This window comes from Lytechinus pictus, chromosome 2 (genome assembly GCF_037042905.1).
Source record: "Lytechinus pictus isolate F3 Inbred chromosome 2, Lp3.0, whole genome shotgun sequence".
NCBI lineage: Eukaryota > Metazoa > Echinodermata > Echinoidea > Temnopleuroida > Toxopneustidae > Lytechinus > Lytechinus pictus.
The window spans coordinates 14820042-14845701 of record NC_087246.1 but is presented as its reverse complement, the minus strand read 5'-3'; the positions used below and the strand labels follow the sequence as shown (position 1 = coordinate 14845701).

Here is a 25660-nt window from a genome sequence, read left to right as displayed (position 1 = left end):
TCTGAAATGTGCTTCAACTGGTCCAGAGACTCGCACGCAGCCACATGCTTCAATATCCGTAAAGTCGGTTATAGCATGAGACTATTGTAATGTTGTGTCCATGTAAACGAACAAAATAACATGACCATTTACCTGTTATAAGCAAAGGTGGAAGTTTTGGTGGTGGTGATGATGATGATGATGATGAAGGCTGTGATTATGAAAGTGATGATTGTGATGACTATAGCGATTGTGATTCAATTTTTTTCAAAGAAATACGTTTTCAAATCAAAGCAAATGACAGTGATGATGATGATGCCATTTTAGGTGAGGAGAGTATGATCAAGATTTTAATGATGACTGAGATAGAAATTATGATCATTTCACTCTTGATATCTTGTCTTGCCCATCAGGCCCTTGCATGCTATCCAGTCTTGCCTTCAATCTATCAAGGATCAGATGGGTGCCTTAGAGGACCAAATGAAGGAACATACTGCTGCTGTGAATACTTCATCAGAAGCATGGAAGTAATTAATTGTCTTTGATCAATCTATGACCTTAGATATGGGCAAATCCATATTAAGTACCTCACACTTCAGACAGTTTCAAACTTAACATTATGCAGAATCATTGAAACAGATATTGCAGAGTTTATCAGAAATATTGTAATATTCAGTTGCATACATGTGAATTTTGCAACATTTTTTAACCGTTGTAGAGAAAATGCATTTATTGTGTACTGTACATTTTAAAGTGTGTTGTTTGAAACAATCTAAATGTCATACACATTAGCTAGAATTGCCAATACCATAAAAGGAATTCTATATGTTGATAGTAATAGTCCTTTTTATAAAGCACATATATTCATTTCACAGAAATGCTCAACACAGAGCATATATGCAAACAGCAATCAAAACATATAAAGTGGCGCCAACAGATATAGCATGAAGTGATTCAGTTGGAAAGAAGTTGATGTGTCACTTTGGTCCGTTAATGAACAAGCTAACTTTATGTTTGTTTGTAAATTTCTCTTTTATTATTTGTGCTTGGTATAAGTCAAGTTATTAATAAGGGAAGTTAAGAAGGAAATATTTCTGAAAATTATCTCTTTGATTTTAGAAATGGTTGCTTTCACATATTTTGACTTGGCATTATTTTCAATATTCTTTCTGATAGTCAAATATTCCTTTTATGGCTTATTTTAAATTCTCTGTTCATTATATTTGTAATAGATGTTGAATCTCTTCATACTTTAATCTTCCTTTGATATGTACTATCTTCTTTGCAGAGAGGTTGGTGATCGTGTGCGTGACCTGCGGAAGGCCAGCGCTGACCCTGTGACCCCTACCCCTGGTTTGCTTCCTCGTAGTCTACCCAACGGATCAGTTACCGGTACTGCTGCCCCACCACAACAAAGAATGTCCAATGGAAAGTCATCTGGATCTCCGATATATGATCTATAATTTGTGCCGTCTTACATCAAGACAAATTCTATTATATTCTATATTCTTCACAAACATTAATTCACCCCTGGTGCAAACAGAAAAAATAATGCCATGGTGGTGAATTACTGTTTCATATATTCAGTCATTTTCAGATGGACCTGCACAAAATTCTGAATTTTCCTTAGAATATGTACATCTGAATCCCTGTACATTTATCTTTTTATTCTGTATGAAAACCTGTATTGTCCACAAATGTTCAAACCAAATGAAGTTAAGTGAACAGATAAACAGGGATGGGATATACAAAAAAGTCAACTGTGTTATGGAGTTGTCTATTAATTTAAGGCATTAATGTGTATGAAATATCATATTGTTACTTCTTTGTATTTCACACACCCCAGGGGCCCGTTGCAGAAAGAGTTGCAATCGATCGAAACTCTAAAAATCATGCGCAACTTGATTTTCAACCAATCAACAGCGCGCATTTGGGACTTGCGATTGATTTTTTGACTTGCGTTTTAACGCAACTCTTTCTGCAACGGACCCCTGATCTTATAATAATTGATATTCCATTCATTAACAAATTTCTAGTGACAAATTCAGAATGATTTTAAATGTGATATGAAGGATTGACTTATATAGTCAACCTAAATGTGTATTTTTTTCATAGGTCCCACAAGTTATAAATCATGAGTTGGACTGTCTGATGCATATTGCGCTCTTTATGATTTAAGAAAAGTATTTCCTTTCTCATTTTGAATAAGTTTAATGAGTTAGTTTGAGCAAAGCTTAAGATTGACATGTTATTGTATTATTGACTTAATCAAAGTGCCGAGTGTGCAACACCCTTTTTATGTATCAAGCTTTCAAAAGATTGTTTGAAAACTCTGTTTCAGAGAGTGTAGCCCTAATCATTTCACAGGGATATGATAAAAGGTGATATCAGTGAGGGAAATGATAATAATTAATATTAATAAGAATGGGGTCTTTATGAATTTAATGTAATAGTATTTGTATATTTTGGACTAGTTGAATATTTATGTTTTCTATCTTCATGTTCAGTAATGATAATGAGACAACATGGCTGAGTATCCATTCAATAGATCTATGAGAGAGGTACATGGTTGTGCTTACTTTGGAAGCAGAGATTAATATGGGAACCTCCATAAATAAGAACTAAATAAATGGGGGGGGGGGGATTGTCATTCCTTGTTTCTTTTGAAAATGGTCCGTTGAACAATTTACTTTGGCTAGGATGCAGAAAATCAAAACACTCTCTTGAAATTTAGAAAAGAATCCATTGTGTTGGTGCCCAATTTTTGATTGTGGGTTTAGATTTGATTTCTGTTTGATATGCTTTCTTTAGGACCAGTCAATGCTTTTTAATTGAAAGATGATGAGTCTTTGGATGTATGATGCTGGTCTCACAGTGAGCCTCAATGTTGATGTTTTTATTTATTTATTAATTTTTGAGCATTTAATTTTAGTCCATGTAATACATGTCTATAATAACTAACATTATTTGATTGTCTTCACTATGAAGGAATTGTGAATAAAGGGGTAATGAATGTGCAAGTAATCGAAGTGTTCTTAAACGCTGTATCAAAATGCCATTGAGTGGAAAGATATTGAATATATATTGATGATATTATTACTAGTATTTTACATACATTATTTCCTTAAGTTGTAACAATAGCTGTATATAAGCAAAATTAATACATTATATTTATTGCAATAAAGTGCATAGAGAATTATCTTGCTTAATACAAATACTTGTCTATTTATCGTAGGTGCTATTAAACAAAATTTAGTTTTGCTAACTGAGCAATATTAGTTAAAATTTACATCTGTAGCATTTAATTTTATTGCAATATTGAATTTGATATTGTCACTTGATGTTATTGTTGCTTAATTGCTATCTGTATTGAGCAATCTGCAGTGATTTGCTTTATATGATACTTGTGTAAGATATATGATAGGATATTGTTGTGGCATAGTAATCCTTTCCAGCAAGTCAATGTATTCTTGTATCATTTGATTTCGTATTGCCAAATTCTGACCCTGTGCTTTCTTTCTGTTCCTTCTACTTTTGCATTTACTTATGATAGTAAAATAAAATTCATTTTAAATATTCTTTTACTTATCCTTCATACATATATTTGCTTTTTTTTGTTCTCATCATGCAACATCTTTATTAGATTTTCCCCTATATTTTTACTTCAAAATTATTTCTAAATATCTTGTGACTGACTATTCTTTGATCCTAAATCATTTTGATTTCATTTTATTTCCCCCATAAACATCACAGCCTACACTTTTATTTTTGATTTATCAAGTTTATTTATTTTATTAAGTGTAATACCCAGAGACATTCATCATTTTAAAAAAATATACACCTGTATTATTTAATGCTTCTTTTGTACATTTTGGTAGTATGAAATTCTAGGTGTAATTTTTACTTTCTTAACATTAAAACAGCTGTTTTAATGATATATTGTGCTGAACCATATTTGTATATGTTTATCAAAGTAGGCTGTTAACTTTTAATATCCAGGCATTTATGAATTATTTTCTTATATTGGCACAATCTATAAATATTTTCAATCAATTGTAGTGAGAAATATGCATGTATAGTACGCAATTTCTTTTCCAGGTCAATCATATATGTTGCGAGTGAAGAATATTTTAGATAATTGGTGATATGTCCTTTGTACAACTCTAATATACTTTGTTATATGAGAGTGAGAGAAATTCAATTTTTCTCCATTGACTGAAATTAATTCATTTTTTTATTATGAATAATTTAAGATTCATCAGCCTGACGGTGAGGTGTCATAAAGTGGATGTTTGCTTGATCTTATTTTGATTATTCCGGTGTTGCCATTTGGTTTTACCTCTGTTGTTGCATGTTTGACCCCCTACATATGGGACATTCTTGAAATTATTACATGTTTTCTAGTTTGAATTATAATGGTTTTAAGTGCAGTTAAAGAGGAAAACTGGATTATACAAAAAGGTTGATTTTTTTTTTCTTGAATTTCCAACATTTAGAAAATTGATTTTATCAAAGTGTACTAATAAAAAAGGCCTCATTTATTGCATCAGCATCTTTTAATCAGTGTTTTAAAGGAAAATAAAACACAAAATGTGTCATGATTAGGCGATGGAAACTTCAAAATTACTGCTTTTATGCAGATTGATAAAATTTAAACCCTCAGAGGCACTTTTATATTCTTTTTAATAAAAAAATGTAGCAAAAATAGAAATATACCAATTTCAAGAATTAAAAAATTAGTAATCTTGTTCTGAATGGGTCACTGATGATAACATAATAAAGTTTATAAATTGTTGCAGATGGCGTGTTCTTACATAGATTTATGATTGTTTTATCAATCACAAGGATGGAAAGCCAATTGAATGGCATGAATCTAGAATGCACATGTCAGTTCAAAGTGTTTTTAAATACTCATGCATGCATCGTTATGTGAAAAATCCTTGTGCTCTTCGTTGTTTTTAAAAGGACAGATGTACATGTACATTTCCTATATGAAATTGATGGATTATCCATATTTTTCACTACTTTTAGAATGCGGACAACCTGGGGCCCGTCTTACAAAGAGTTGCGATTGATCCGATCAATCACAACTATGGACGGCCAGCAACGTCAACATCTAAAATGCATGAACGTTCAAAATGTTTTCTACATATGACGTAAATTTACATAAATTAATTGTTTTATTGACAATTTGGTATGTTCGCCTTTGTTTACAAAAGGACATTTTGAAAATTTTATGTAGAAAAAATTATGACACTGAAGAATTTCCATAGAGTTACGATTGATTGGATCAATCGTAACTCTTTGTATGAAGGGGCCCTGATCTTACAGTTTGTATCGATTAGGTTCGAGACCAACAACCTTACTTTTATCACCTTTCTAGTAGTAAGAATATCATGCGTCTATTGAGCTTCAATACCTCATATTTCTGCAACTGAAAAAGTGGCTGCATTTGTAACAAACAGTTTCAAGAGTCACATTTTTTTTAAAGATATACTATTGGTAAACAACTTGTGCTGTAAGCTGACATATTCTGCCATAGTTCTTAATGGCTTAACAAAACAGATACAATGAGTTATGAATAAACTGAATTTATTGCAAGTAAAGGGTTGGTAAAAGGAAAATTGTCACTAATATATTGGAACTAAGGCTTTATATGAGAGTAAATGTTATTTTAAAAATGGTATGTTATCATTAGGCCTATGCCTACTGTTTGATATAAAAAGGTTGTCACAAAATGATGGAAAGAATAGGCAAAGAAAGTCTCCTGACTAGGCTCTTTTGGATTTTAGAATAAGGGAATTGTGGTCTTTATTATATTTCTAGGAAATTAATGCCTATTTTTCCACACTGATAGATTTAGAGCATACTAGATTGATATACTTTCTTTGGTTACTTTTACCTGAAAGTTGATGCTGTAGGTAACAGAATGGGATAACAATTATGTCAACTTCTCATTGAGAGTTGTAGTGAAAAGTAATCCCAATGAAGAGCTCTTTAAATGCCTGTCATATGAATATTCAGAATTTGTGCCTTTCTGAATAGATTGAAAGATGAACTGTATTAAAAAATGTTATATACATGGAAATAATCAACTTTTAATCATATGACTTAAACAATATTTTAATAGAAAAAAGTCTGAAAACAAAGTAATTTTCAGGGTTTTTTGTTCTTTTGCTTTTCTCCCTTTATTTTTTTAAAGGTCAAATCCACTCCAGAAAATGTTGCTTTAGGAAATAGAGAAAAATCAAACTTGCATAACGCTGAAAATTTCATCAAAATCGGATGTAAAATAAAAAAGTTATGACATTTTAAAGTTTCCCTTATTTTTCACAAAACAGCAATAGTATGCAAAACTCAGTGACATGCAAATGAGACAGACGATGATGTCCCTCACCATTTCTTTTGTTATTTGAATTATACAACATTTTTTCTCTTTTACAGATTTGACAATTGATTGTTTCACTGATTTGTCAATGAGGAGAAAATAAGAACATTTCAGATATCATATAATAAAAAACAAAAGAAATAGTGAGTGGATGACGTCATCAGTCTCCTCATTTGCATATACCAACCAGGATGTGCATACAACTGTTTTTTTAAATTAAGTGAAACTTTTTTTTTATGTCAAAACTTTCTTATTTTACATCTGATTTTGATGACGTTTGCTTAATGTTTGGCTATGCTTGTTGGCTTTTCTCTTTTTATTCAAATCAGCTTTTTGTTGTGGTGGATCATACATAAATGTTTAGTCTTCAAAAGTAGCAAAAGTGAGAGAAAAAGAGAGGTGCAGGAAGAGAGAGAGGGGGGGGGGAGACAGTAGGTCCATGATAAAACTATAAAGAATAAGGGGGAGGGGCTTTTTTGTACAATCCTGCTTATGATTTTTTTCACATATGTGCAGCTAATGAGGATTCAATTGTAGTGTTGAAAATACAATTAAAAAAAATATCATTAAAACAAATTTATTATATAGGGATAACTTAATGTGTATCGGAACAGATTGTTTCATTTCTAAATTTGAAAAATGTTTGTATTAATAGACTATTCTCGACTTAGACTTCGACTTCATGTAAACACAAACCCGAAGTTTTCCGAGCTTAGCTTCGGATCGTCCTTCGGATCACATCGGCTATATATCGATCAAAATCGCGGCGTCGTTGTTTAACGTTACCTTTTTTTTATGCAGAGAGCCCATTCACCAGTCGCGAGGACAAGGGTAATTCAATTCACAATTTGTCGATTTTTGTGTGCACTGTTTATAATATCGTTGATTTCGCATACATATTTGCGAATCAAAGTTGTACTTATTATTACTGACATGGATGGTGGTTGGATGGTGATGACGGTACATGTAATTTACATGTATTTAGTGTGTTCGATAATGTTGCAACCTGATTTGAAATGCCTGAACTCGCAGTGCAGTGCATGCACGCGCGCACAGCATTGTATACCGCGTGCCTTAATTGTGTGTGGATCGAGATTGGAGCTGAGACTTTACTGAGTGAGAGCGAGATTTTTGTTTTGAAGTAATCTTTGTCATTCATTCACATAAAATTCATACATAATCAAGAAAATATAAAACAAACTTGCAGCTGTGATTATACACAAATCAAATTACACTGTGAACATAGAATAGCAGACAAATTGTAATTGTATCAGATTCAGAAGTTGACAGAACCATGACATGAGAACAGGGGGCCGTTTGTATGTAAGTTAAGCATGTTAAGACTTAAGTCTAAGACTAAGAGCGTCTGTAACTTAATTTATGAACGACTGGTGATCCTTTTGTACGCACTAAAAACTATCGCCAATGAATATACCATAAGAAAGGATCACTAGTCATTCTTAAAGCCGCTCTTGTCTTACTCTTACGAACAGCTTCATGAAACGCCCACCAGAGATAATCCGAAATCATGCAAAAATAACATTTCAACAACTTATGTATGCAGCTAAAGCAATTTTAAAAAAAGATGTAACGTAACAGCTATGCAAACTGAAAGGACTGAAACTGAAATATAAAAAATAATATCCATTTGCACTTATTTGAGTTATATTTAAGATTTTCAGTTATATTTGAGTTTTGAACCTATTCGATGATGGCGAGAGTCAGCGTGCGCTAATTAAGATATTTCTGAAAACCACGAAATTACGAGAAGCTGAATATTTTGGGTTGAATCTGTTTTGCAATCGGATTTGACTAATGTGAGTTAGCGTGAGGCTACGGCTACAAATGTAGATCGTATGACTGTGTAGGCCCTAAGCTATTAGTAAATGACTATTATTTGAGTTATACAAGTCGGGCCTAGTTACGATCCCATTTAATGGTTGCGAGAGTATGTGTGTTTATTTTTTAGTTCCGATCGAATGAAATAAGATGCAATGAATTTGACCGAGGCGAGTGTAAGTGCGAGTCTACTATTACTAAAAGTCTAAAACCAGACAGGCCTACATCATTCAGCTCACGCACGTGCTGTCCTGTCTGGACGTGTCTGGACTGAATCGTCCGATATATATTTGGTCACATTACACTCGCTACACCTTCAAATGGGATCGTACTTGGAATATTTTCATTTTCATGTCGGGTTTCTCCCCATTCCCCAAATTATAGCCAAGCTTATCATTTCTCAACTTCTGAAACATAATCACACTTCTAACAAAGATTCAAGACAAGATTTAATTACAGTAACAGTAACTAATCACTTACATTCATCACCAGTAAGTTTTACTGCAAAACACGTCAATTCACAACCGACCACATACTCGGCGGGCACACATCATAAACCTTTCTGGCACGATACCGCCTTATAAGTATTGTTGTTTACGTGATGATGGATATCAAAATTTATAGTGGATATGCCATTTAAACTGAAATAAAGGAAAATGTGTGTTTTGTAATTTATATATTAAATATTAATTCATGAAAGATTTTCAATTGACAATTATCATTCTTTCATAATTCTCATCATTCATCGCTATCATCTTCACCAATCTTGATAATCATTTAAAATCATTTTCACTAGCCATCACTCATCATCGTCATTCATTTCAGTTTCACTCTCATTATCATTCATCACAAAGTCCGCCATTATCAAATCACAAAAACAACATGACACACGCAATCAACATTTATTCCACGTTTTCAACTTTTCATAGTTTCAAAAATAATCATCTTCATTTGTAACCAAAGTTGGTGTGAGAAAAAGCAGAATTCATTTTGCACTTGATGAATAAATTACAAGAAACAACATGACACACGCAATCAACATTCATTCGACGTTTTCAACTTTTCATAGTTTCAAAAATAATCATCTTCATTGGTAACCAAAGTTGCTATGAGAAAAAGTAGAATTCATTTTGCATTTGATGAATAAATTACAAGAAACAACATGACACACCCGATTTACACGATCAACATTTATTTGACGCTTAAATGGTTTCAAATTATCTGCATTCTTCACTCGCATTGAAAGTCGAGGTAAGAAAATATACGATGAGTTACGCATTTGAAATCATCAAAACATAAGACGGGGAAAGAAAAACGATCTTAAGCGACACCATAGTAAAATAGCCATCGTTGTCAGAACGGAACTTTACTCCATTCACGGACGGTCATGCTCCAAAACTGATATAAGGTCATGTTTCAAAACTGATATAAAAATGATGGTTTTCGGCGGGAATATATTACCGAAGAAGATTAATTGATATTGGTGATTATATTGGCGACTAAAACTTATAAATTTTGTTGGTGAGTCTTACTAAATTTAATGAGTTTTTGTGACAGGAAAGTGGTGAATCAGTGTCCACGGATACCCGAACCTGAAAAATGAAAACCGTTATCCGTCCACGCGGGCGGAAACCGTTCGGATATCCGTATGGTGGCAGCACTATATGAGATAGCGATCGATCTTGTAACAAGTTTGGAACTAAAATTAAAATAAAAATTTTAGTATTGAGATTGTCCCAGAAAACAATCAGTCAATAGATTTTGAATCATGTACGGTATGCATTTCATAACTTCTCGCAGGCATAAGCATAATTCAGAGTTAGACCCTTGGCCTAACTTTTTAGTAATATTGAGATTATATTAGCGAACATCTGATGTTAAGACGGATGACGGCGAAAAACGCCGCTTAACTAGATCTACAGCATCTATGGAAAAGGGTGCGTTTTTGCACCCTCCTCGCTCAGATCTAGATCTACCCTTAAATTTTGCTTTTTTATGGGGAAAAGGAAGAAATAATCAAGATAAATTTATATCAAATACAATCGGCTTACCACTTTTCTGAAAAATATGCTGGAAAATCGTGAATTTTCATGACAAACAGATCGGGATCAGCCAGGACAAGTTCTTCTTCGATCGCCGTCAAGCTGAGCGTACGGATGCGCCAGCGGATTGGCTGTGCCTGTGCACTTTCTGTAATTATACAAGGCCAGTCAGTATGTACAATCACTTTGAGAGGCACAATTAAAATTTGTAACTTAAAAATGCCTTTAAAACACAAGTGTGGACCCCTTTTGAAAGTGAAGACTTTTTTTTTGGCTTGTCAAATTTTTCCTTGGAAAAATGTCCCCCCCCCCCCCCCCCTTTTGGAAAATCCTGGATCTGCCCCTGTGTACAATCACTCATGTGTAGAAACCTTGAACCTTAACGTAGTTTGCGCACACTTTAACAATTATGATGAAGTCGATTTTCAATCAAAAATTTCTCACAGTTCAAATAAAATCCACTAAAATAAAAACCATGAATCAGGCATGAAGTAAAAATCGCTTGACAGAATTTCAAAGTAGTTCAAGGCCAAGGGTTTCGGTAGTATCACTATCTCAAAATTCTATGGTGATTTACAACCAAAAATGCCATGTTTGTTACTTTACTCTATGAAAACCAAATTTTAGTCCCTTTCTTCTCTTTGTCACTCTCTGCTTTTGGAGATCTATTAGGAATTAAGTTAGAATATCACAGTCATGGCATCTTCATCAGTTGTAAGGGGACCTGCTGGTAACAATGACTGCAGGATATACGTGGGAAACCTTCCACCTGATATCCGGGAAAAAGACATCGAAGACATGTTCTACAAGTTTGGCTCCATCGCAGACATCGACCTGAAGAATAAGAGACCACCATCATTCTCGGGCTCTGGTTCAGAAAGGGAACGATTCGGAACGCCATTTGCCTTTGTAGAGTTCCATGACAGAAGGTTTGTATTTCTGTAACAAGTATTCATAAGGCAGAGTCATTAGTTTCTTTTGAAGCAGTATATATAAACGGGTGGTTAGGGTTGACCAGTCGGTTTCATTAACTCATTGTTAGATTATCAATGGGCATAATATGCAATTCTGAATTGAAAGTATGACATTTTTATTTGCTTCTCCAAAATAAGGCTTTCAAAGTCCAGTGTCACTACACTAGATCTAGTGAGTGTGACATCAACTTATTCCTATATGTAATTTTCTTTGTACATGTAGGTTCCAACTAAATCACTTTCAAAATAGTATTTAATAGATGACCACTTCATGGATGTGTAGATACAAAAGTATGAAATGTGAAATTTTAGCAACTTATGACTATTTTTGAGGAAGGTTTTTTTTTTCCTTCAACCAGTTGTCAAAATAGTAAAATGTTTGAAAATGTGCAAATGACCCCCCAAAAATTTCTCTGCCCTAGTTATGAAATAGGAACGAGCATATTGATTGCAAAGCCCATACATGATGTATTTAATAATTGTAATTTGCGTCATTTGACAGTTATGTATTTGGTTGAATTGAATTGTTACCAGAGTGAGAAAGGTATAGATCTTGGTTGCAATGAATATAGTTTTTATAGGGAACAGGAAACATTTAATTTGCATTCCATCTTTTTCAGGGTGTATCCATCTGATGTAACAATGAAATTTCACATGGTTATTGCAATATCAAGTCAGGAAAATTGTAAGTTATTCTAAAATATGTTGGGCTGCATGTGACGGCACACCCTGCATTTGCATATAAGTTGTTTATTATTAGAGTCTGTGTACCTCAATAATATTGGCATTTTTATATACAAAAGAGATGCAGATGAAGCAGTGACCGCACGAGATGGCTACAACTATGATGGATACAGGATACGTGTTGAGTTTCCAAGGGGGACCAAAGGCTTCAAGGGCAGTCGTCCAAGGGGACCACCACCAAGGAGATCATCATATCGCTGCATGGTGCAAGGTAGGTTTGATGAATTGAAGATGTTTCATATTGTATAATTGTGCCAACAATTTAATCTGTAGCAGGGTAAGAAATAATTTTTATTTTTTAGGGGCTATTTCTTTCCTGCTTGTGATAATTCAGACAATGGTCTGTCTATAGTGGCCACCTGCATATAGTGGCCACTTAAAATTCCCACATAGGAAATTCATGTGTTGTAGACCCTGTCTATAGTGGCCACCTTTCTAACGCGGCAGGTGGCTACTCATTTTGCATCCCTCTATCAATATCCCACCCTCTACAGAGGCCACTAAAAATCAGCTTCACTAAAACTTTTGGCTCTGACAGTAGGTGAATACATTGTAGCTAGTCATTGCATAGTATCTACAATACATGGTAAATCCAAGATGGCCACTAACCTGTCTTTATTGGCCACTTTTGTTTCCCTTTGACGGCCACTGTACACAGGTTTGACTGTACAAGCAAAGAAGGCTTCGTGGCATGCATCAGCTATTGGGAGATACAGCTTCATAGGCTTAAAGAGGGTGGATAGTTTTGGTAATTCCTCAAAATCGGCATGTCACCATTCTAATTAATTTGTATATTATATGAATGTGTATGTCCTAAAACAGTCATGATGTGGATGATATGAAATGAAAAGGTGTTTTTCATGATAAATTATGCTCTTACATGTGTGGATTTTACCTTGCCGGGATACCCAGCTTTTTGAAACGTAGCTGCATGCAGACACTCAAAGTGCGCACCACCGCCTCTGCCGTGCGTGTGCTACGCGAGAACGATAATGTAGTCCTCGCTACACAATTGCGTTGTCAATCAGTTTTACCATAGAGCTATTACAGCTCTATGGTTTTACGAAGCTCATAGTCGTAGATACATTGCCGTTTCCAGACTTTCCTTGCATGATTGCATCACATTACAACGAACGGCAGAGCAGACTTTAGATCTAAACAGCCTTGATCGATATTAGGAGTACGTACCTCATTCCTACCTTCCTTGAAGTTTGAACTTGCCCTTGGCTGGGGGCCGCTTGCATATAACAAACCTCGACCGTCCCATCTTCCCCATTAAAAAAATGCAACCACGATATTAGCTGTTGCAAATAAGTATCTGCTCTCTGATTGCTAATATAACACTGGAACAATTTATAAATCAGAATGAATATAACGTACAGCACAGAATTAGAATTGGAAAAACTTCTTTTTTTGGTTCTTCTCCGACTTCCCGCGTATTAGCCTCAGCTCATGTTGTTTCAGATTGACAAAAAGTTTTATTTTACGATTCTAATGATTCAAAAGAAAAGAAAGGAAAATGAAACCAACAGAAAGAACCCTTACATTCAAAGAAAATTCCAAGATTGTGCATCCTGTTTATGTTTTGGAAATGCATTGATTTAATTCTCACTAAAATGATATATAAACAGTCTTTGGGTTAATTGTGTCTGAATTCGTAGACTAGTACAGTGTGCACGTTGGATGTATGTTCTGTGTATGCAGTAGGACTGGCCGGGAATTTCATTCACTTGTGCGTGGGTGTACGGTATGAGTGTGTGTGTTTGTGTTGAATAGTGCGTGTGGAGACGTTACGTAATAAGGTCAACAGATACATTGCATGCAATGATCTTGTATACCGGGCCTCCTAAAGGTCATGAAGAGTTCAGTTCACTGGTCATGTACATGGAGAGATCCTGCGTGTCCCGAGATAATTTGATTCAATCGAAACCATGGGCCTAGTATACAGCTCAGCATGCCGAGTTTCAGAAAACTGGCTATCCTATGGAATAAGTAATTTATTGGATAAAGTTCTGTAAATAATGTTATTCAGTTTGATCGTATATCTTTCCATAATATGGCCATTTCACATGGTAATAACCACTATCTCACTAACTAAATAGGCCTACCAAAAGAACAATAAAAATAGTAATGTGGGTCGGGTGTAACGTCGATATAGGGCCTCGATATCATTTTATATATTTCCCCATAATTTTATTTTTTTCCTGAATATGTGGAATAACCGCTGAGGATTATATCTATGGTTCAGTCAAGTTGGTCCTTATTTTCAAATCTCTAATTGAAATATAATTCAAACAAGCCAGGGGGGCGGTGGGGCGGTCGCCCCCCCCAAAAAAAAAAACGTCCCCAAAAAGAAAAAAAGAGAAAAAAGAGAGGAGAAAAGGAAAAGGGAAGGGAGGAAAGGGAAGAAAGGTAGCTTTGATGTTTTTTTTTCTTTTTATTCTTTTTTTTTTCTCAAAAGAGAAACTCCTTCACTCTTGCTCTAGATTTATATATGAATTTTGCTTCCGCGCTGCGCGCGGTTAAATGACAATATTGAAGATCTCCATTGTTCCCCCCACCCTTTCTCTAACCCTGTTTTTCCACCTCAGCTATATATGTGTTTCTTGCCGGGTAAAGTTCAAATGTATACATTAGGGCATGGTTAGGCCGAAGTATATGAAGTTATCTTTTTTTTTAATTGATCGCGCAACTTCTGGTCGGGTCGGCTCCGGTTGGGTGAAATCTTTATATCAATTTCTGCCGTCACCTCCATAAAGTCAACTTCTCCCGCTTTTCAGCTCATTACTAAACAACACTAGCGTACCTACGGGGGGGGGGCAGGGGGGGCACTCTGCCCCCCCTGACGAGTCACAACCCATGCAAAAACGTATCTTTGCCCCCCCTGACGGGCTTGAAAAACTGATTTTGCCCCCCCTGACGAGCTTTAAGACCTTCAATGCCCCCCTGACGAGCTTGAAGACCTTTTTTTTTTTTTTTTTTTTTTTTTTGCTTGTAAATTTTTTTCTGGAACGAAATCCTGTATTTGTTGGTACGAAATCCTTAATTTGTGATCGAAGTGATCGAAGACCTTTTTTTTTATTTATTTTTTTTTTCTTGCTTGTCAATTTTTTTCTGGTACGTAATCCTTTATTTTTTATTTTTTATTTTTTTATTTTTTTTTGCTTGTCAAATTTTTTGGCGAACGGTTTTGCCCCCCCTGTGGAAAATCCTAGGTACGCCACTGCTAAACAACCATAATTTTTGGGGCAAACAGGTTCCTAATTTAAAAAGAGGAAGGTATAAAATTCGTATCTTATTAAATAAAAAAGTACAATATTTTTTATCAAATTCTATTAAACTTCATGTCATTTCCCTGCACATTCATCTCCTGTCCTGTTTTGCGCCATCAGTTTGAAATTTTGAATGACACCAAAGTTTCTTTATAATTCAAAATGAAGCGCTTCAGGATAAGTCAAAGAAATTAGGTATCCTTTTTATATAATTTCAATAAATCACAGAAGTTTCAACTTTTTGCGCACTATTTTCCTTGTAATGAAGTTCAATAATCTTAGAAAATTAATTGAATTAGAGCCGATCGGGTATTGGAGATATCTGCATTTGATGAAACGTCTGCCCTTTGAAATTTCAGAGTTTCGTTGTTCTGCGCGGGGAGGAATAACTTCCTCCCGGCATATACACTTAATTCTTCTCCTCTGTTTTGCGAGTTAAAGATATGCACTGTCGCTAAATTGTTTGTAATCAAATCTGATCTTTCCAAGGGAAGTATCCAATATGTGTTTGAGAATACCGTTTTCTCGGGACCCTTTTCATGGCAAAAAATTGATAAAACGCTTTAGTTTCCGCGCTTCGCGCGGGGTTATTATCATTTTAATTTCCTCCATTGTATTCCTTTTTTGTGCGTTCATAGGCCATCATAATTATATAGGCCTATGTATCGTCTTCATGGCTACTACAATCAGAACAGGTCCCTTGTTTATCAGGCCAGAATATATCCCAGGACCAAAATCCAGTTAAAACCAATTAGGGCAAAACCAATTGAAACCAGTTGGCCAACTGGTTTCAATAGGGAAATTGGAACAACTGGTTCCAATTGAAAACCAGTTGCCAATTGGTTCCAGTTAAAAAACCAATTGGTTCCAGTTAAAAACCAATTGGTTCCAATTGAAAACCAGTTGCCAATTGGTTCCAGTTAAAACCAATTGGGCAACTGGAACCAGTTGGCAATTGGTTCCAGTTGTTCCAATTTCCCTATTAAAACCAATTGAATCCAATTGGAGGCAACTGGTTTCAATTGGTTCCAGTTGAAACCAATTGGAGGCAACTGGTTTCAACTGGAACCAGTTGAAACCAATTGGTTTCCAACTGGATCCAATTGGAACTTCCAGTTGGAACGAACTTAATTAGTTACAAATTAATTAGCATTTGCACTAACTATTTCTCATGCCAACACAGAAGCAGTGTTATATGTCTATTAATACCAATGTAAAGGGCATCGGTAAAATACAGACTTTCATGTGTATATATTACATGGAAGATCTTCAAATATATGTACTTTTATTTGATGTAATTTGGTAACAGTTAGTGGTGTACTAATTATCCTTTAATCTGTTTTAATTATAATCTATAACATTTATGAACATGGTTTTCACTGCTAAGTATTCTAAATACTTATCTTTAAAAAGTGTGGTACTTGAAATTGTACAGAATTAAATAGATATATTGTTAATGATGATTAATCTCATAAAACATTAATCTGTGCACACTGGCAAATAATATGCAAATTAACTGGTTTCAATTGGATCCAGTTGGGTAACTGGAAAATTTCCAATTGGAAACCAATTGGAAATATTTTCCAGTTACCCAACTGGTTCCAATTAGAATTAATTTCCAGTTACCCATCTTTCCAGTTAGAAGTCATCTCCAGTTACCCAATTGGTACCAGTTAGGATTTCCAGTTACACAACTGAATGGTTCAAGTTAGGATTTCCAGTTACCCAACTGGTTCCAGTTAGGATTTCCAGTTGCCCAACTGGTTCCAGTTGGAATTTCCAGTTACTCAACTGGTTCCAGTTAGAAATCATTTCCAATTGGAAGTCATTTCCAGTTACCCAACTGGTTCCAGTTAGGATTTCCAGTTGCCCAACTGGTTCCAGTTGGGATTTCCAGTTACTCAACTGGTTCCAGTTAGAAATCATTTCCAATTGGAAGTCATTTCCAGTTACCCAACTGGTTCCAGTTAGGATTTCCAGTTGCCCAACTGGTTTCAATTGGTTTCAACTGGAAATTGTTAAATTCCAGTTAAAACCAATTGAAACCAGTTAAAACCAATTGAAACCAATTGAAACCAGTTGGAAATCCAACTGGTTTCAATTGGATTTTGGTCCTGGGATATGAAAAAAAAATCTGCTCGTGCTTCGTATTTGCAGTATAGTTATTAGTTAGATGTTTTATTTTCAGGACAAAATATGACATTTACGAAAAATTTTAACTCGCGCATCACTCGCACTATATTGAATAGTACGTATAGGATTATACATTTCAGGGGTCGCGGAAGCGAGGGGGGGCTCCAGCCCCTGCTTTTTTCCATAACCGTGTTCAAAAAAGTAAAAATGACCATTTGATTGTGATTTTTTGCATGGTCACCCCCCCCCAAAAAAAAAACATTTGACTCAGCCCCCCCTCACTTTGAAAACCATTCTGCGGCCCCTGCATTTATGTTGTTTTATAAGAATAAAGCTGACTGTTAGGTCTACACCTTCAAAGAAAGAAACAAACAAAAATCAACTCAGAGCGGTCGATCGTGGAAAATAATGGGTGAAAATTCCCCCCCCCCCATATTCGTGATATTGGCCGCGAAATTGATCTGCCTCTGCTATCATGTTAGCTCGTTCCATTCTTATTTCATGTTTCCCTTGCCTCATTTGTTCTTTCTTTTCCTTTACTTGTTATCCTCTTTTTTTTTACCTTTCCCTTTCTTCTTTTCTCCCTTTTCCCACTTCCAAATTAATTTCCCTTCCCCAATGCATGCGCTGAAATATGACGTGAAAGACATGAACACATCGTACACGCAAAACTGTGTATGAACAGAATGCATATGGGATAAAGCGTGAGAGAATGTCAGGCCGAAGCGCCGAGCTGAGAGAGCGTGACCAATGTCAATCGCATCGCATCGCATGCAGCATGCAGTATAATGTATCTCGCAGTTTCAAGAACCATGAACCAATCTTGTCGCACGTGGAAATTTGTAGCCAAAATTTTGACAGACTCATCTCTAATACGTTTTCATGAACGTCAAAATAAACTACTGTAACATGTGAACTACAGGTTGGAGGGACAGCATAAGGGGTAAGTTAGTCCACATTTTTTAAAATAATTATCTAACCCATCTAACAAAAATTCAACGGTTTCCTGTGCTCCTCGCCGAACTCGCTGGGGGAGAAACTCGACGGAGGCCATGCTAAAACTAAGAACAATGATCGACGAGCGGGTACACGGAATTAGCAGACTACGCTCGCAGGGATATTTCGGTTTGCTAAAAGTGGAACGGCTAGTGATCAACTAACAGGGGGAAAAATCAGTCGTGGACGAAAGTGGGCGCTATATAAGTGCGCATAAATTCAGCGAACTGTCTTTGAAATTCAGCCGAGGAGAATGATTTTATTTCTCGGAGTTTATTTAAAATTTAATATTTCCAAGAAGAAATTCTGTCAATTTCGCATTGAATCATCATCAGCAATCGTTATTCAATAGGAAAGATCCATTCAACTGGAATTTTTGTATCCTTTACCAACACTATCCACGAGCTTTAAGCCGCCTGGTCCTGGGTCATATGTTTTGGATTGTGACGTTAAAGACATGACTATTGATTTATATATAAACTGGCCAGCAAAAGAAAGTACCCACTTCTTTCAAAGGCTGCACGCAAAAATGAGCCGTCCAGGCACGAGGAGGACATACACATTATTGAACATTGTTGTTTGTGTCTGGTTTATTTCATCCTTTGACATTGACTTTTGTGTAAAACCTGGACGGCTCATTCTGTTACATTTTGTGACTTTTGATTCAGTGACCAAGATGCTGTACATGTCATTTTATTTCTTTGTAATAAAGATAATCACTTCCTGTTGGGTATGTGATTACTAATGGATATTGCACCATACCTGTGTACAAAATTGTTTATTTCTATGGGGTGAATTTTTGTGTGCAGCCTTTGAAGGAAGTGGGTGCTTTCTTTTGCTGGCCAGTTTATATGTTGATGTGTTTCTGTAAAACCCAATTACACACACCTTGGATTCTATGTTTCTCACCATTGTTGTTTTGTGTTGCAGGTCTGCCTTCAACAGGTAGTTGGCAAGATCTCAAGGATCACATGCGGGAGGCAGGCGATGTATGCTATGCTGATGTTTACAGAGATGGAACAGGTGTTGTGGAGTTTCTCAGACCGGAGGATATGAAGTATGCCGTCAAACAGCTAGACGATACCAAGTTCAGATCACATGAGGTGAGGGTTGTGTTCAGTTGTATGTCTTTGAAATACCATATGCAAATATATAATGAATTGAAGCAAAGATTATTTTAGTTTATGATATTCAACATAACTACATTTAAGAATGATAGTGTTACTATCTGATTTGTGAAAAGAGTGACGATTGCATAAACTATGTAGACCCGCAGCTAGACTCATTTTTCTATATTAGTTCTTTTGACATTTTAATGCTGTATGTTGATGACTGAGCAGTTAAAGTTCAATGGAAGTTAATGTCGTGGGTTATATAAAAGTGTTGATTACTTTATTGAATTCTCATGAGGAAATTGTAGATTTGCCCATGAAACACAATATTGTGTTCTTGCTTTTTGCTGATTGCGCAATGTTAACTCTTTGATCTGTATAGTCTTTAGAAGCACCATTATTGTCCTGATTGTGTGCAAAAGGAAAGTATCTTTGATGAAAGTGTGTTGCACTGTGTACTATCTTGGATAAAGATTTTCCCCCGTATTTTTGCCCCTATGGGCAATTTAATTTACAATGAACTATAATAGATAAAAGATTGTTGCACCATGTGATATCTTACCAATAAGTGTACTGAAATAAGGGTAAACATGTGCACATCAATCAATAATTTGAGTATTCAGGTTCTTTCCATGATCACTAGACCACTGAGCTTTCGATTACCTGCCAATGAAGACCAGTGTTTGTTATACCTTAGTTGGTCTTGTTCACAGGTTTCATTGTAATTTGTTTCTATTCATAAATTATGAGAGAAAGTGGAGTTAATATTTTTATTGATTGTTATTCTTCAATCTGCAGGGAGATGTCTCTTACATCCGGGTAAAGGTTGATCCTACCAGTGGAAGTGGGCGCTCAAGAAGTCGTTCTCCTCTGAGCCCGTACCGTAGTGGTCGTGGAGGTGGAGGTGGAGGTGGAGGTGGAGGTGGTAGCTACCGTTCCCGCAGTCGATCCCGCAGTCCACAATGGGGCCATGGCAAAAAAAACCGCCACCACCGATCCCGTACCAGGTCCTTTTCTCGTTCCAGATCCCCCAGCTCCAGGTCTCGCTCAAGATCGCGATCCAGGTCCCGCTCATAGTTCCATGGTCAACCTACGTTCCTTCTGTCAGCCTCTGCCTACTGTGTTCTGCAAGGCATTGCTGCTTGGGAGGTTGCATTGCTTTCATGAAGCCATAAAACCTGTGTATGTTTCAATGACTGTAAATAACTTTTTTGTAGTTCTAGAAATCTGTATTTTTCATTCTGGATACAATTTATGATTTGGGTTACCCCCAGGTTTTATCTTATGACATGGTTTTATTGGAAAGGATGTGAATAGTTAATGGTCTTTTCATAAGGATATTATTCATGCATGTCCATCAATACCACCCACCCTTATAATCAATTAGTCAATTTAATACTCAGTAATTCTTTATTGCCAATAGGTATTATAGCTGGTGATTTGAAAATGTTTCCCTAGGGAAATGCGTATTAATCTCTTCTTTGGATGACCTGGTGCCCATTTCCTGAAGAGTTACAACTATTGTTACTTTGTGTTATGACAACTGCCATGGCAATCCTTGGTTTTGATTGGCTATAGATCCATGTGTCCGTGGTAGTTGCCTTAATGGCAAAGTTACAATAGCTGTAATACCAAGTGAAACAGGCCCCTTGAAGGGACTTAAAATGATTCTTAATTTATTTTACCCTTGCATTTTTTTCCAACTTTGCATGATATGCGATAAAGTTCAATCTTTTGTACTTCAGTGTACATTTTACAGTGGGTCTTGTTGATAAATGTACACTTAACCCTATAGGGAGTGTTTTAGAAGCACCATCCGATATGATTTTAATTGTGTAATCGCTGTATATAGTGGATCAAATGTGAAAATTCATTACATTGTGTACATAGGTATCCACCACTAATTATTGACGTTGGAATAAAATGGATATATCTTATGTTAATAGCAATTAACTTTATTACACTACTGATCCGTCTGACCCCTTACCATTACAGCTTATACAAGCATTCTCTCTTCTATATCTATCCTTTTCCTTGTTATGTTCTCTCAATGCTCTTCTCTTCCTCTTTATACCCCTCCCCCCTTATTGCTTTCACCACCTTCTGCTTTCTCAATCTTTTACTATTCACCCCAGTTTCCTCCCTCTCTCCACACCTCTTCATCTGCTCTCTCTTTTGTAATTCACATAATTTTGATATGCTAGCATATATTTTGTTTTAAATATCATAATCATTGACAATCTTATTGAACAAATGACTTTGTAGACAGTATACAACCATTCGTTTCAGAAATAAGATGTATAAAGAATGAGTTTATGTAGTTTAAGTTTGCTCCAAATTTGCATGCTCTTACAACTTATAATTCAATGCAATGTTTTTAATCTATTAGGGCAAAGTAGAGTCATGTCATATTGGTTCTATGTATGAGAATATTATAATTTGAATGCATATAATCCAAATAGCCATCCATTAGCAGTTATAAGTCAAATAACTTTTGCTATCAATTGGTATATGTGTGTTAACATTGATTCTTGTGACTTTTTGTGTTGACCTCCCAGATTGGCCCCTCCTGGAGGCATTCAGGAAGGAAGATCATAAAATCAGGAATTAATGAGGAGTTGGATTTGTGAGGATCAAAAAAAAGAGAAAAAGGCACAGATCCATGCAATGAATTCATTATCCGGGAATAGTTTTCACGATCGCAATCTGGGAGTTGGACATTCCTTGCTCCATGGATCAGAAATAGTGTCATGGATTCAGGGAATGCATTCACAATCCGGACTAGTTTTCAGGAGCAAAAATTAGGATCAGAGGAAATTAGGCTTTGGGGATTCAAATATGATCAGGATCTGGAGAAATCAGGATCAAAAGGAAGGAATCATTCCAGGATCAAATTTTTTAAAGGTATTCAGGGATCAAAGGAAGGATCAGATCGGATCGCACACCAAGGGGTCCTGTGATCCGGAGGTTTTTGAGGGATCAGGTCAGGTGTGGATCGGATCAGAATGAAAGCACAGGTAGAAGTCCGATGAGCATGGTCTTTGGTCTGATGGATCATGGATCATTCTTAATGAGAAAAAAATAAAGAATATGGGAAAGGAATCAAAATTTTGATGGAGCCTTTGATCTCAGAAGAGAGTCATTTACCTATTTGGGGATCAAATCAGAGTTTGGATCATTTCATAAGGAAAGGATCATTTGACGGTATGATTTCACTTTTGTTCAAATTAATATCTGTATTCTACACTTTCATGTATATATTTATATTTTTGTATGCACACTTGTCTGCATTTTGGTTTTGATGTTTTGTGGCAGTGTTGTGTTGTCCTTTAGATATTCACAATTTTTTTAAAGCAGAATTGAAATAAAGAATCCCCTCCACTCCAGATGTAATTGTATGGATTTATTTTCTTTGTGTGATAACAATTATTTCTAGGTACCGGGACAACTTTGTGAGTATCCTCCATAAATTCTCTGTCATTCCATAGGGCCACTCAGATTATTGGTGTGCATACATGTACAGATTACATTCTTTTACATCTTGGCGATCTATGACAGATATAACACAAGAAAAAGTTTTTACCATATTAGTCTTCCTGGCAGTGTCATCAACTAATCTTATCTTGATTAAGACAATTAGAAATAAGTTGGTGGATCAGTCTTGACAACTTTTGTTTAAAGTAATGTGTACAACTGCAGAAGGTCAAATTCTGTCTTGTAATGTAAGCAGATGTGTTCCTTTGGGGTTTATAATGTTAAACTGATAATCCTGCATGATGCATTGTATTTTTTATTTAGTCAGAGGATGGTTGACCACTCCTCTTCTTTTTTTTTTAGTCCGGGGGGGGGGGGGGAGTGTAAAATAAAGCATGGTTGTGATGATATGATTGCTTAGCTGTATACTCTGGTGACAAGTGAGTTTTCAGTGGAGAGTTTTAGTTGCACCTGGTAATAACATTTATCAATGCGCTTTTGACAGATTGTGTTATGGTAGCACCACAAGACAGAGCAAGCAGGACTGACCAAGCCTGTCCAGTTCGTACACTTTAGGGGAAACCAGTGGCATATCAATGGGTTCAGGAGGAGAAAATTTGGTTCAAGAAATTCCAGTTTTAAATACTGAGCAACCAAAGAGCAAATACATGTAAATATTCACCCAAGTTGAATCAGTATTTTGATCAGATTTGGCAAAAAAAAAGCATTATCTACCTGTTCTAAGGTCAAACAGATTTCTGTTGTCCCAGAAGATTTGACTGAGGCAAAAGGTACAGTTATTCCTGCATGCACCAGTGAAGGGGAATCCATGCTGGATGGGTTGGTCATTCCTGCTTATCTTGTGTGCCATTTCATAACTTTACATACAAAAAAGTTTCTGGCATGAATATAGTGTGCATACCCGAGCCTTTCAACTAATTTGATAACACAAACCCTATAAGCTGATTCCACCATTGCCAGAGTATAGTAAGCTATCATTGTTGAGGAGTGTTGGATGTGTGGCATTGAAGGACCTAATGAATTCTTTTTTATTTGTCTTTTTAAGGTGTTGGAACATTGGAATGACTAGATTCAGAAGACGGAGATTAGGAACACAATTGAAACGGACAAAAAGGAGGAACATGTAAAAAAAAAGGGGGGGTACATGTATACTCGTTGCCGAAAGCCCATTTTAAACAAAAATGATTCTGTTTGATGCTATGATAGCTTGGGAAATGGATTTAATGTTCCATTACCATAAATTCCCCCCTCCCCTCCCCCCCCCCCCCCCATTTCAGATGGGTATGATTACACAATAAAAGTTTCTCAATTAAAAAAGGGGTGGGGGAGAATGATTATGCAATTTCTTAAACAAGCAAAATAGAAAAGTGGTTGTCCCTTAGAAAAAGGAATCATGTGCCAGAAATTCCTCCACGGAATTAAACATTGCATACTGGAAGAAACTGCATGCTCATGAAATTTACATGTACACCCAGGCTAATGTGAGTGGAGCTGGGAAGAATGATTAAATTACTGATCAATCTTCGTTTCGTCGCAATTTAAAAAGTTGATAGCATTCTTGTTCGTTTTTTCATGTCATTTCCAATTTTCATCTGGCTTTACTAATACTATCCCATTATTACAGAATACTACATTATCTCTGTCATAGGCATTTATCTGGGGTTTTTTGTGGGGGGTGTATTTTTTTTACAGTGTTTTTATTCTCTGTTTAACCTCTAGATGAAATGATTTATTTCTTATTGCAGGTTCATTTTGTTCCTATCTTTACCATGTTCATATCCAATGCATGGTTTCTTCAGTTAACCACCCCACCCTCTTTACAAAAGCGAGGTGTTTCTCTTTTCTCTTTTGAATCTCGCTCTATTTACTCCTATTCCTCATCTTCTTGAGATCTCTTCTACCATTTTCTCTTTTCACCCATTCCTGTTTCTTGTTTTTACTTTCTCACGTTTTATTTCCTCCCTCTGCTTTTCCACTCTATTTGAGTTACAATAAAATAAAAAACAATGATTCTTGATAAACATTTGCCATAATGAGTTATCTGTTCAAGACTTGAGCGTTTTGATTTGATGGTTAAATCTCATGATAAAATTACATACACTGGGTGGTTTCAAGTCCAGTGCTGGCCTTGGTGTTGAAATTTGGATTGCTTCCCCTAGCTCTAAAACTTATTCAGAGTTTGTAAAACTGATCCAGATCACATTATTGACATCCCAACAACTAGTGAGTGACTTTTCGGGACCATCTTCATTTTATGTTTGGTGTTATAATTGTGTAAAAATTGACCTACCACCAACACCAAAATGTCAACACTGAACATGAAATCACCCATTCAATACCACTGCTTCAGACACGAAGGAAAATATTTTGATCACATTAAATGCTTGCTGGCTTGTTCCATGTTCCATGAATCCTACATTTAGATTTTTGGTAATCCTTGATTTTTATTGGTTGCTAAACAATTTTACCATGTCAGTTGTCATTGATGTCAAAGATACCATAACTACAGTGTATATATATTTTTTTTCATTAGGCCCTCTACATTTTGACACAATTGGTGAGACTTGTGTTTCAATATTTCTTTTAATTTCGTTATGCCCTATTATTTTCAAACCTACAAATAGAAGATTGATATATCCTGTTGACACTGAACATTCCATGAACTGAGTTTGTATTAACTGACACT

At 35.8% G+C, this 25660-nt stretch overlaps 2 protein-coding genes across 6 annotated transcripts in view; both read left to right on the top strand.

The window, feature by feature from the left end:
- LOC129254754 (golgin subfamily A member 3-like) overlaps positions 1-5653 on the top strand; it is a 34557-nt gene extending 28904 nt beyond the window's left edge. Inside the window, exons 22-23 of the mRNA XM_064110493.1 lie at positions 393-506; positions 1268-5653. Of these exons, the coding sequence (XP_063966563.1) occupies positions 393-506; positions 1268-1442 (289 nt within the window). The 3' untranslated portion in view covers positions 1443-5653. The remainder of the gene's footprint in view (positions 1-392; positions 507-1267) is intronic.
- Positions 5654-7099: 1446 nt separating this feature from the next.
- Positions 7100-24995, top strand: LOC129254755 (serine/arginine-rich splicing factor 1B-like). 5 transcript variants are annotated; one of them, XR_010295878.1, is made up of 6 exons: positions 7100-7198; positions 10912-11177; positions 12026-12177; positions 19298-19470; positions 20278-22683; positions 24020-24995. XR_010295878.1 is itself a non-coding variant. In XM_054893270.2 (5 exons), exons 2-5 carry the CDS (start codon positions 10945-10947, stop codon positions 20554-20556), a joined length of 837 nt encoding a protein of 278 aa, XP_054749245.1. In that variant the 5' UTR covers positions 7100-7198; positions 10912-10944; the 3' UTR covers positions 20557-22865. The 5 variants fall into 5 exon arrangements, 4 of the variants coding, with proteins under 4 accessions (XP_054749245.1, XP_063966536.1, XP_063966539.1 ...); XM_054893270.2 differs by lacking the exon at positions 24020-24995 and having other exon boundaries at positions 20278-22865; XM_064110466.1 differs by lacking the exons at positions 7100-7198; positions 24020-24995 and adding an exon at positions 7270-7483 and having other exon boundaries at positions 20278-22865.
- Positions 24996-25660: the final 665 nt, after the last annotated feature.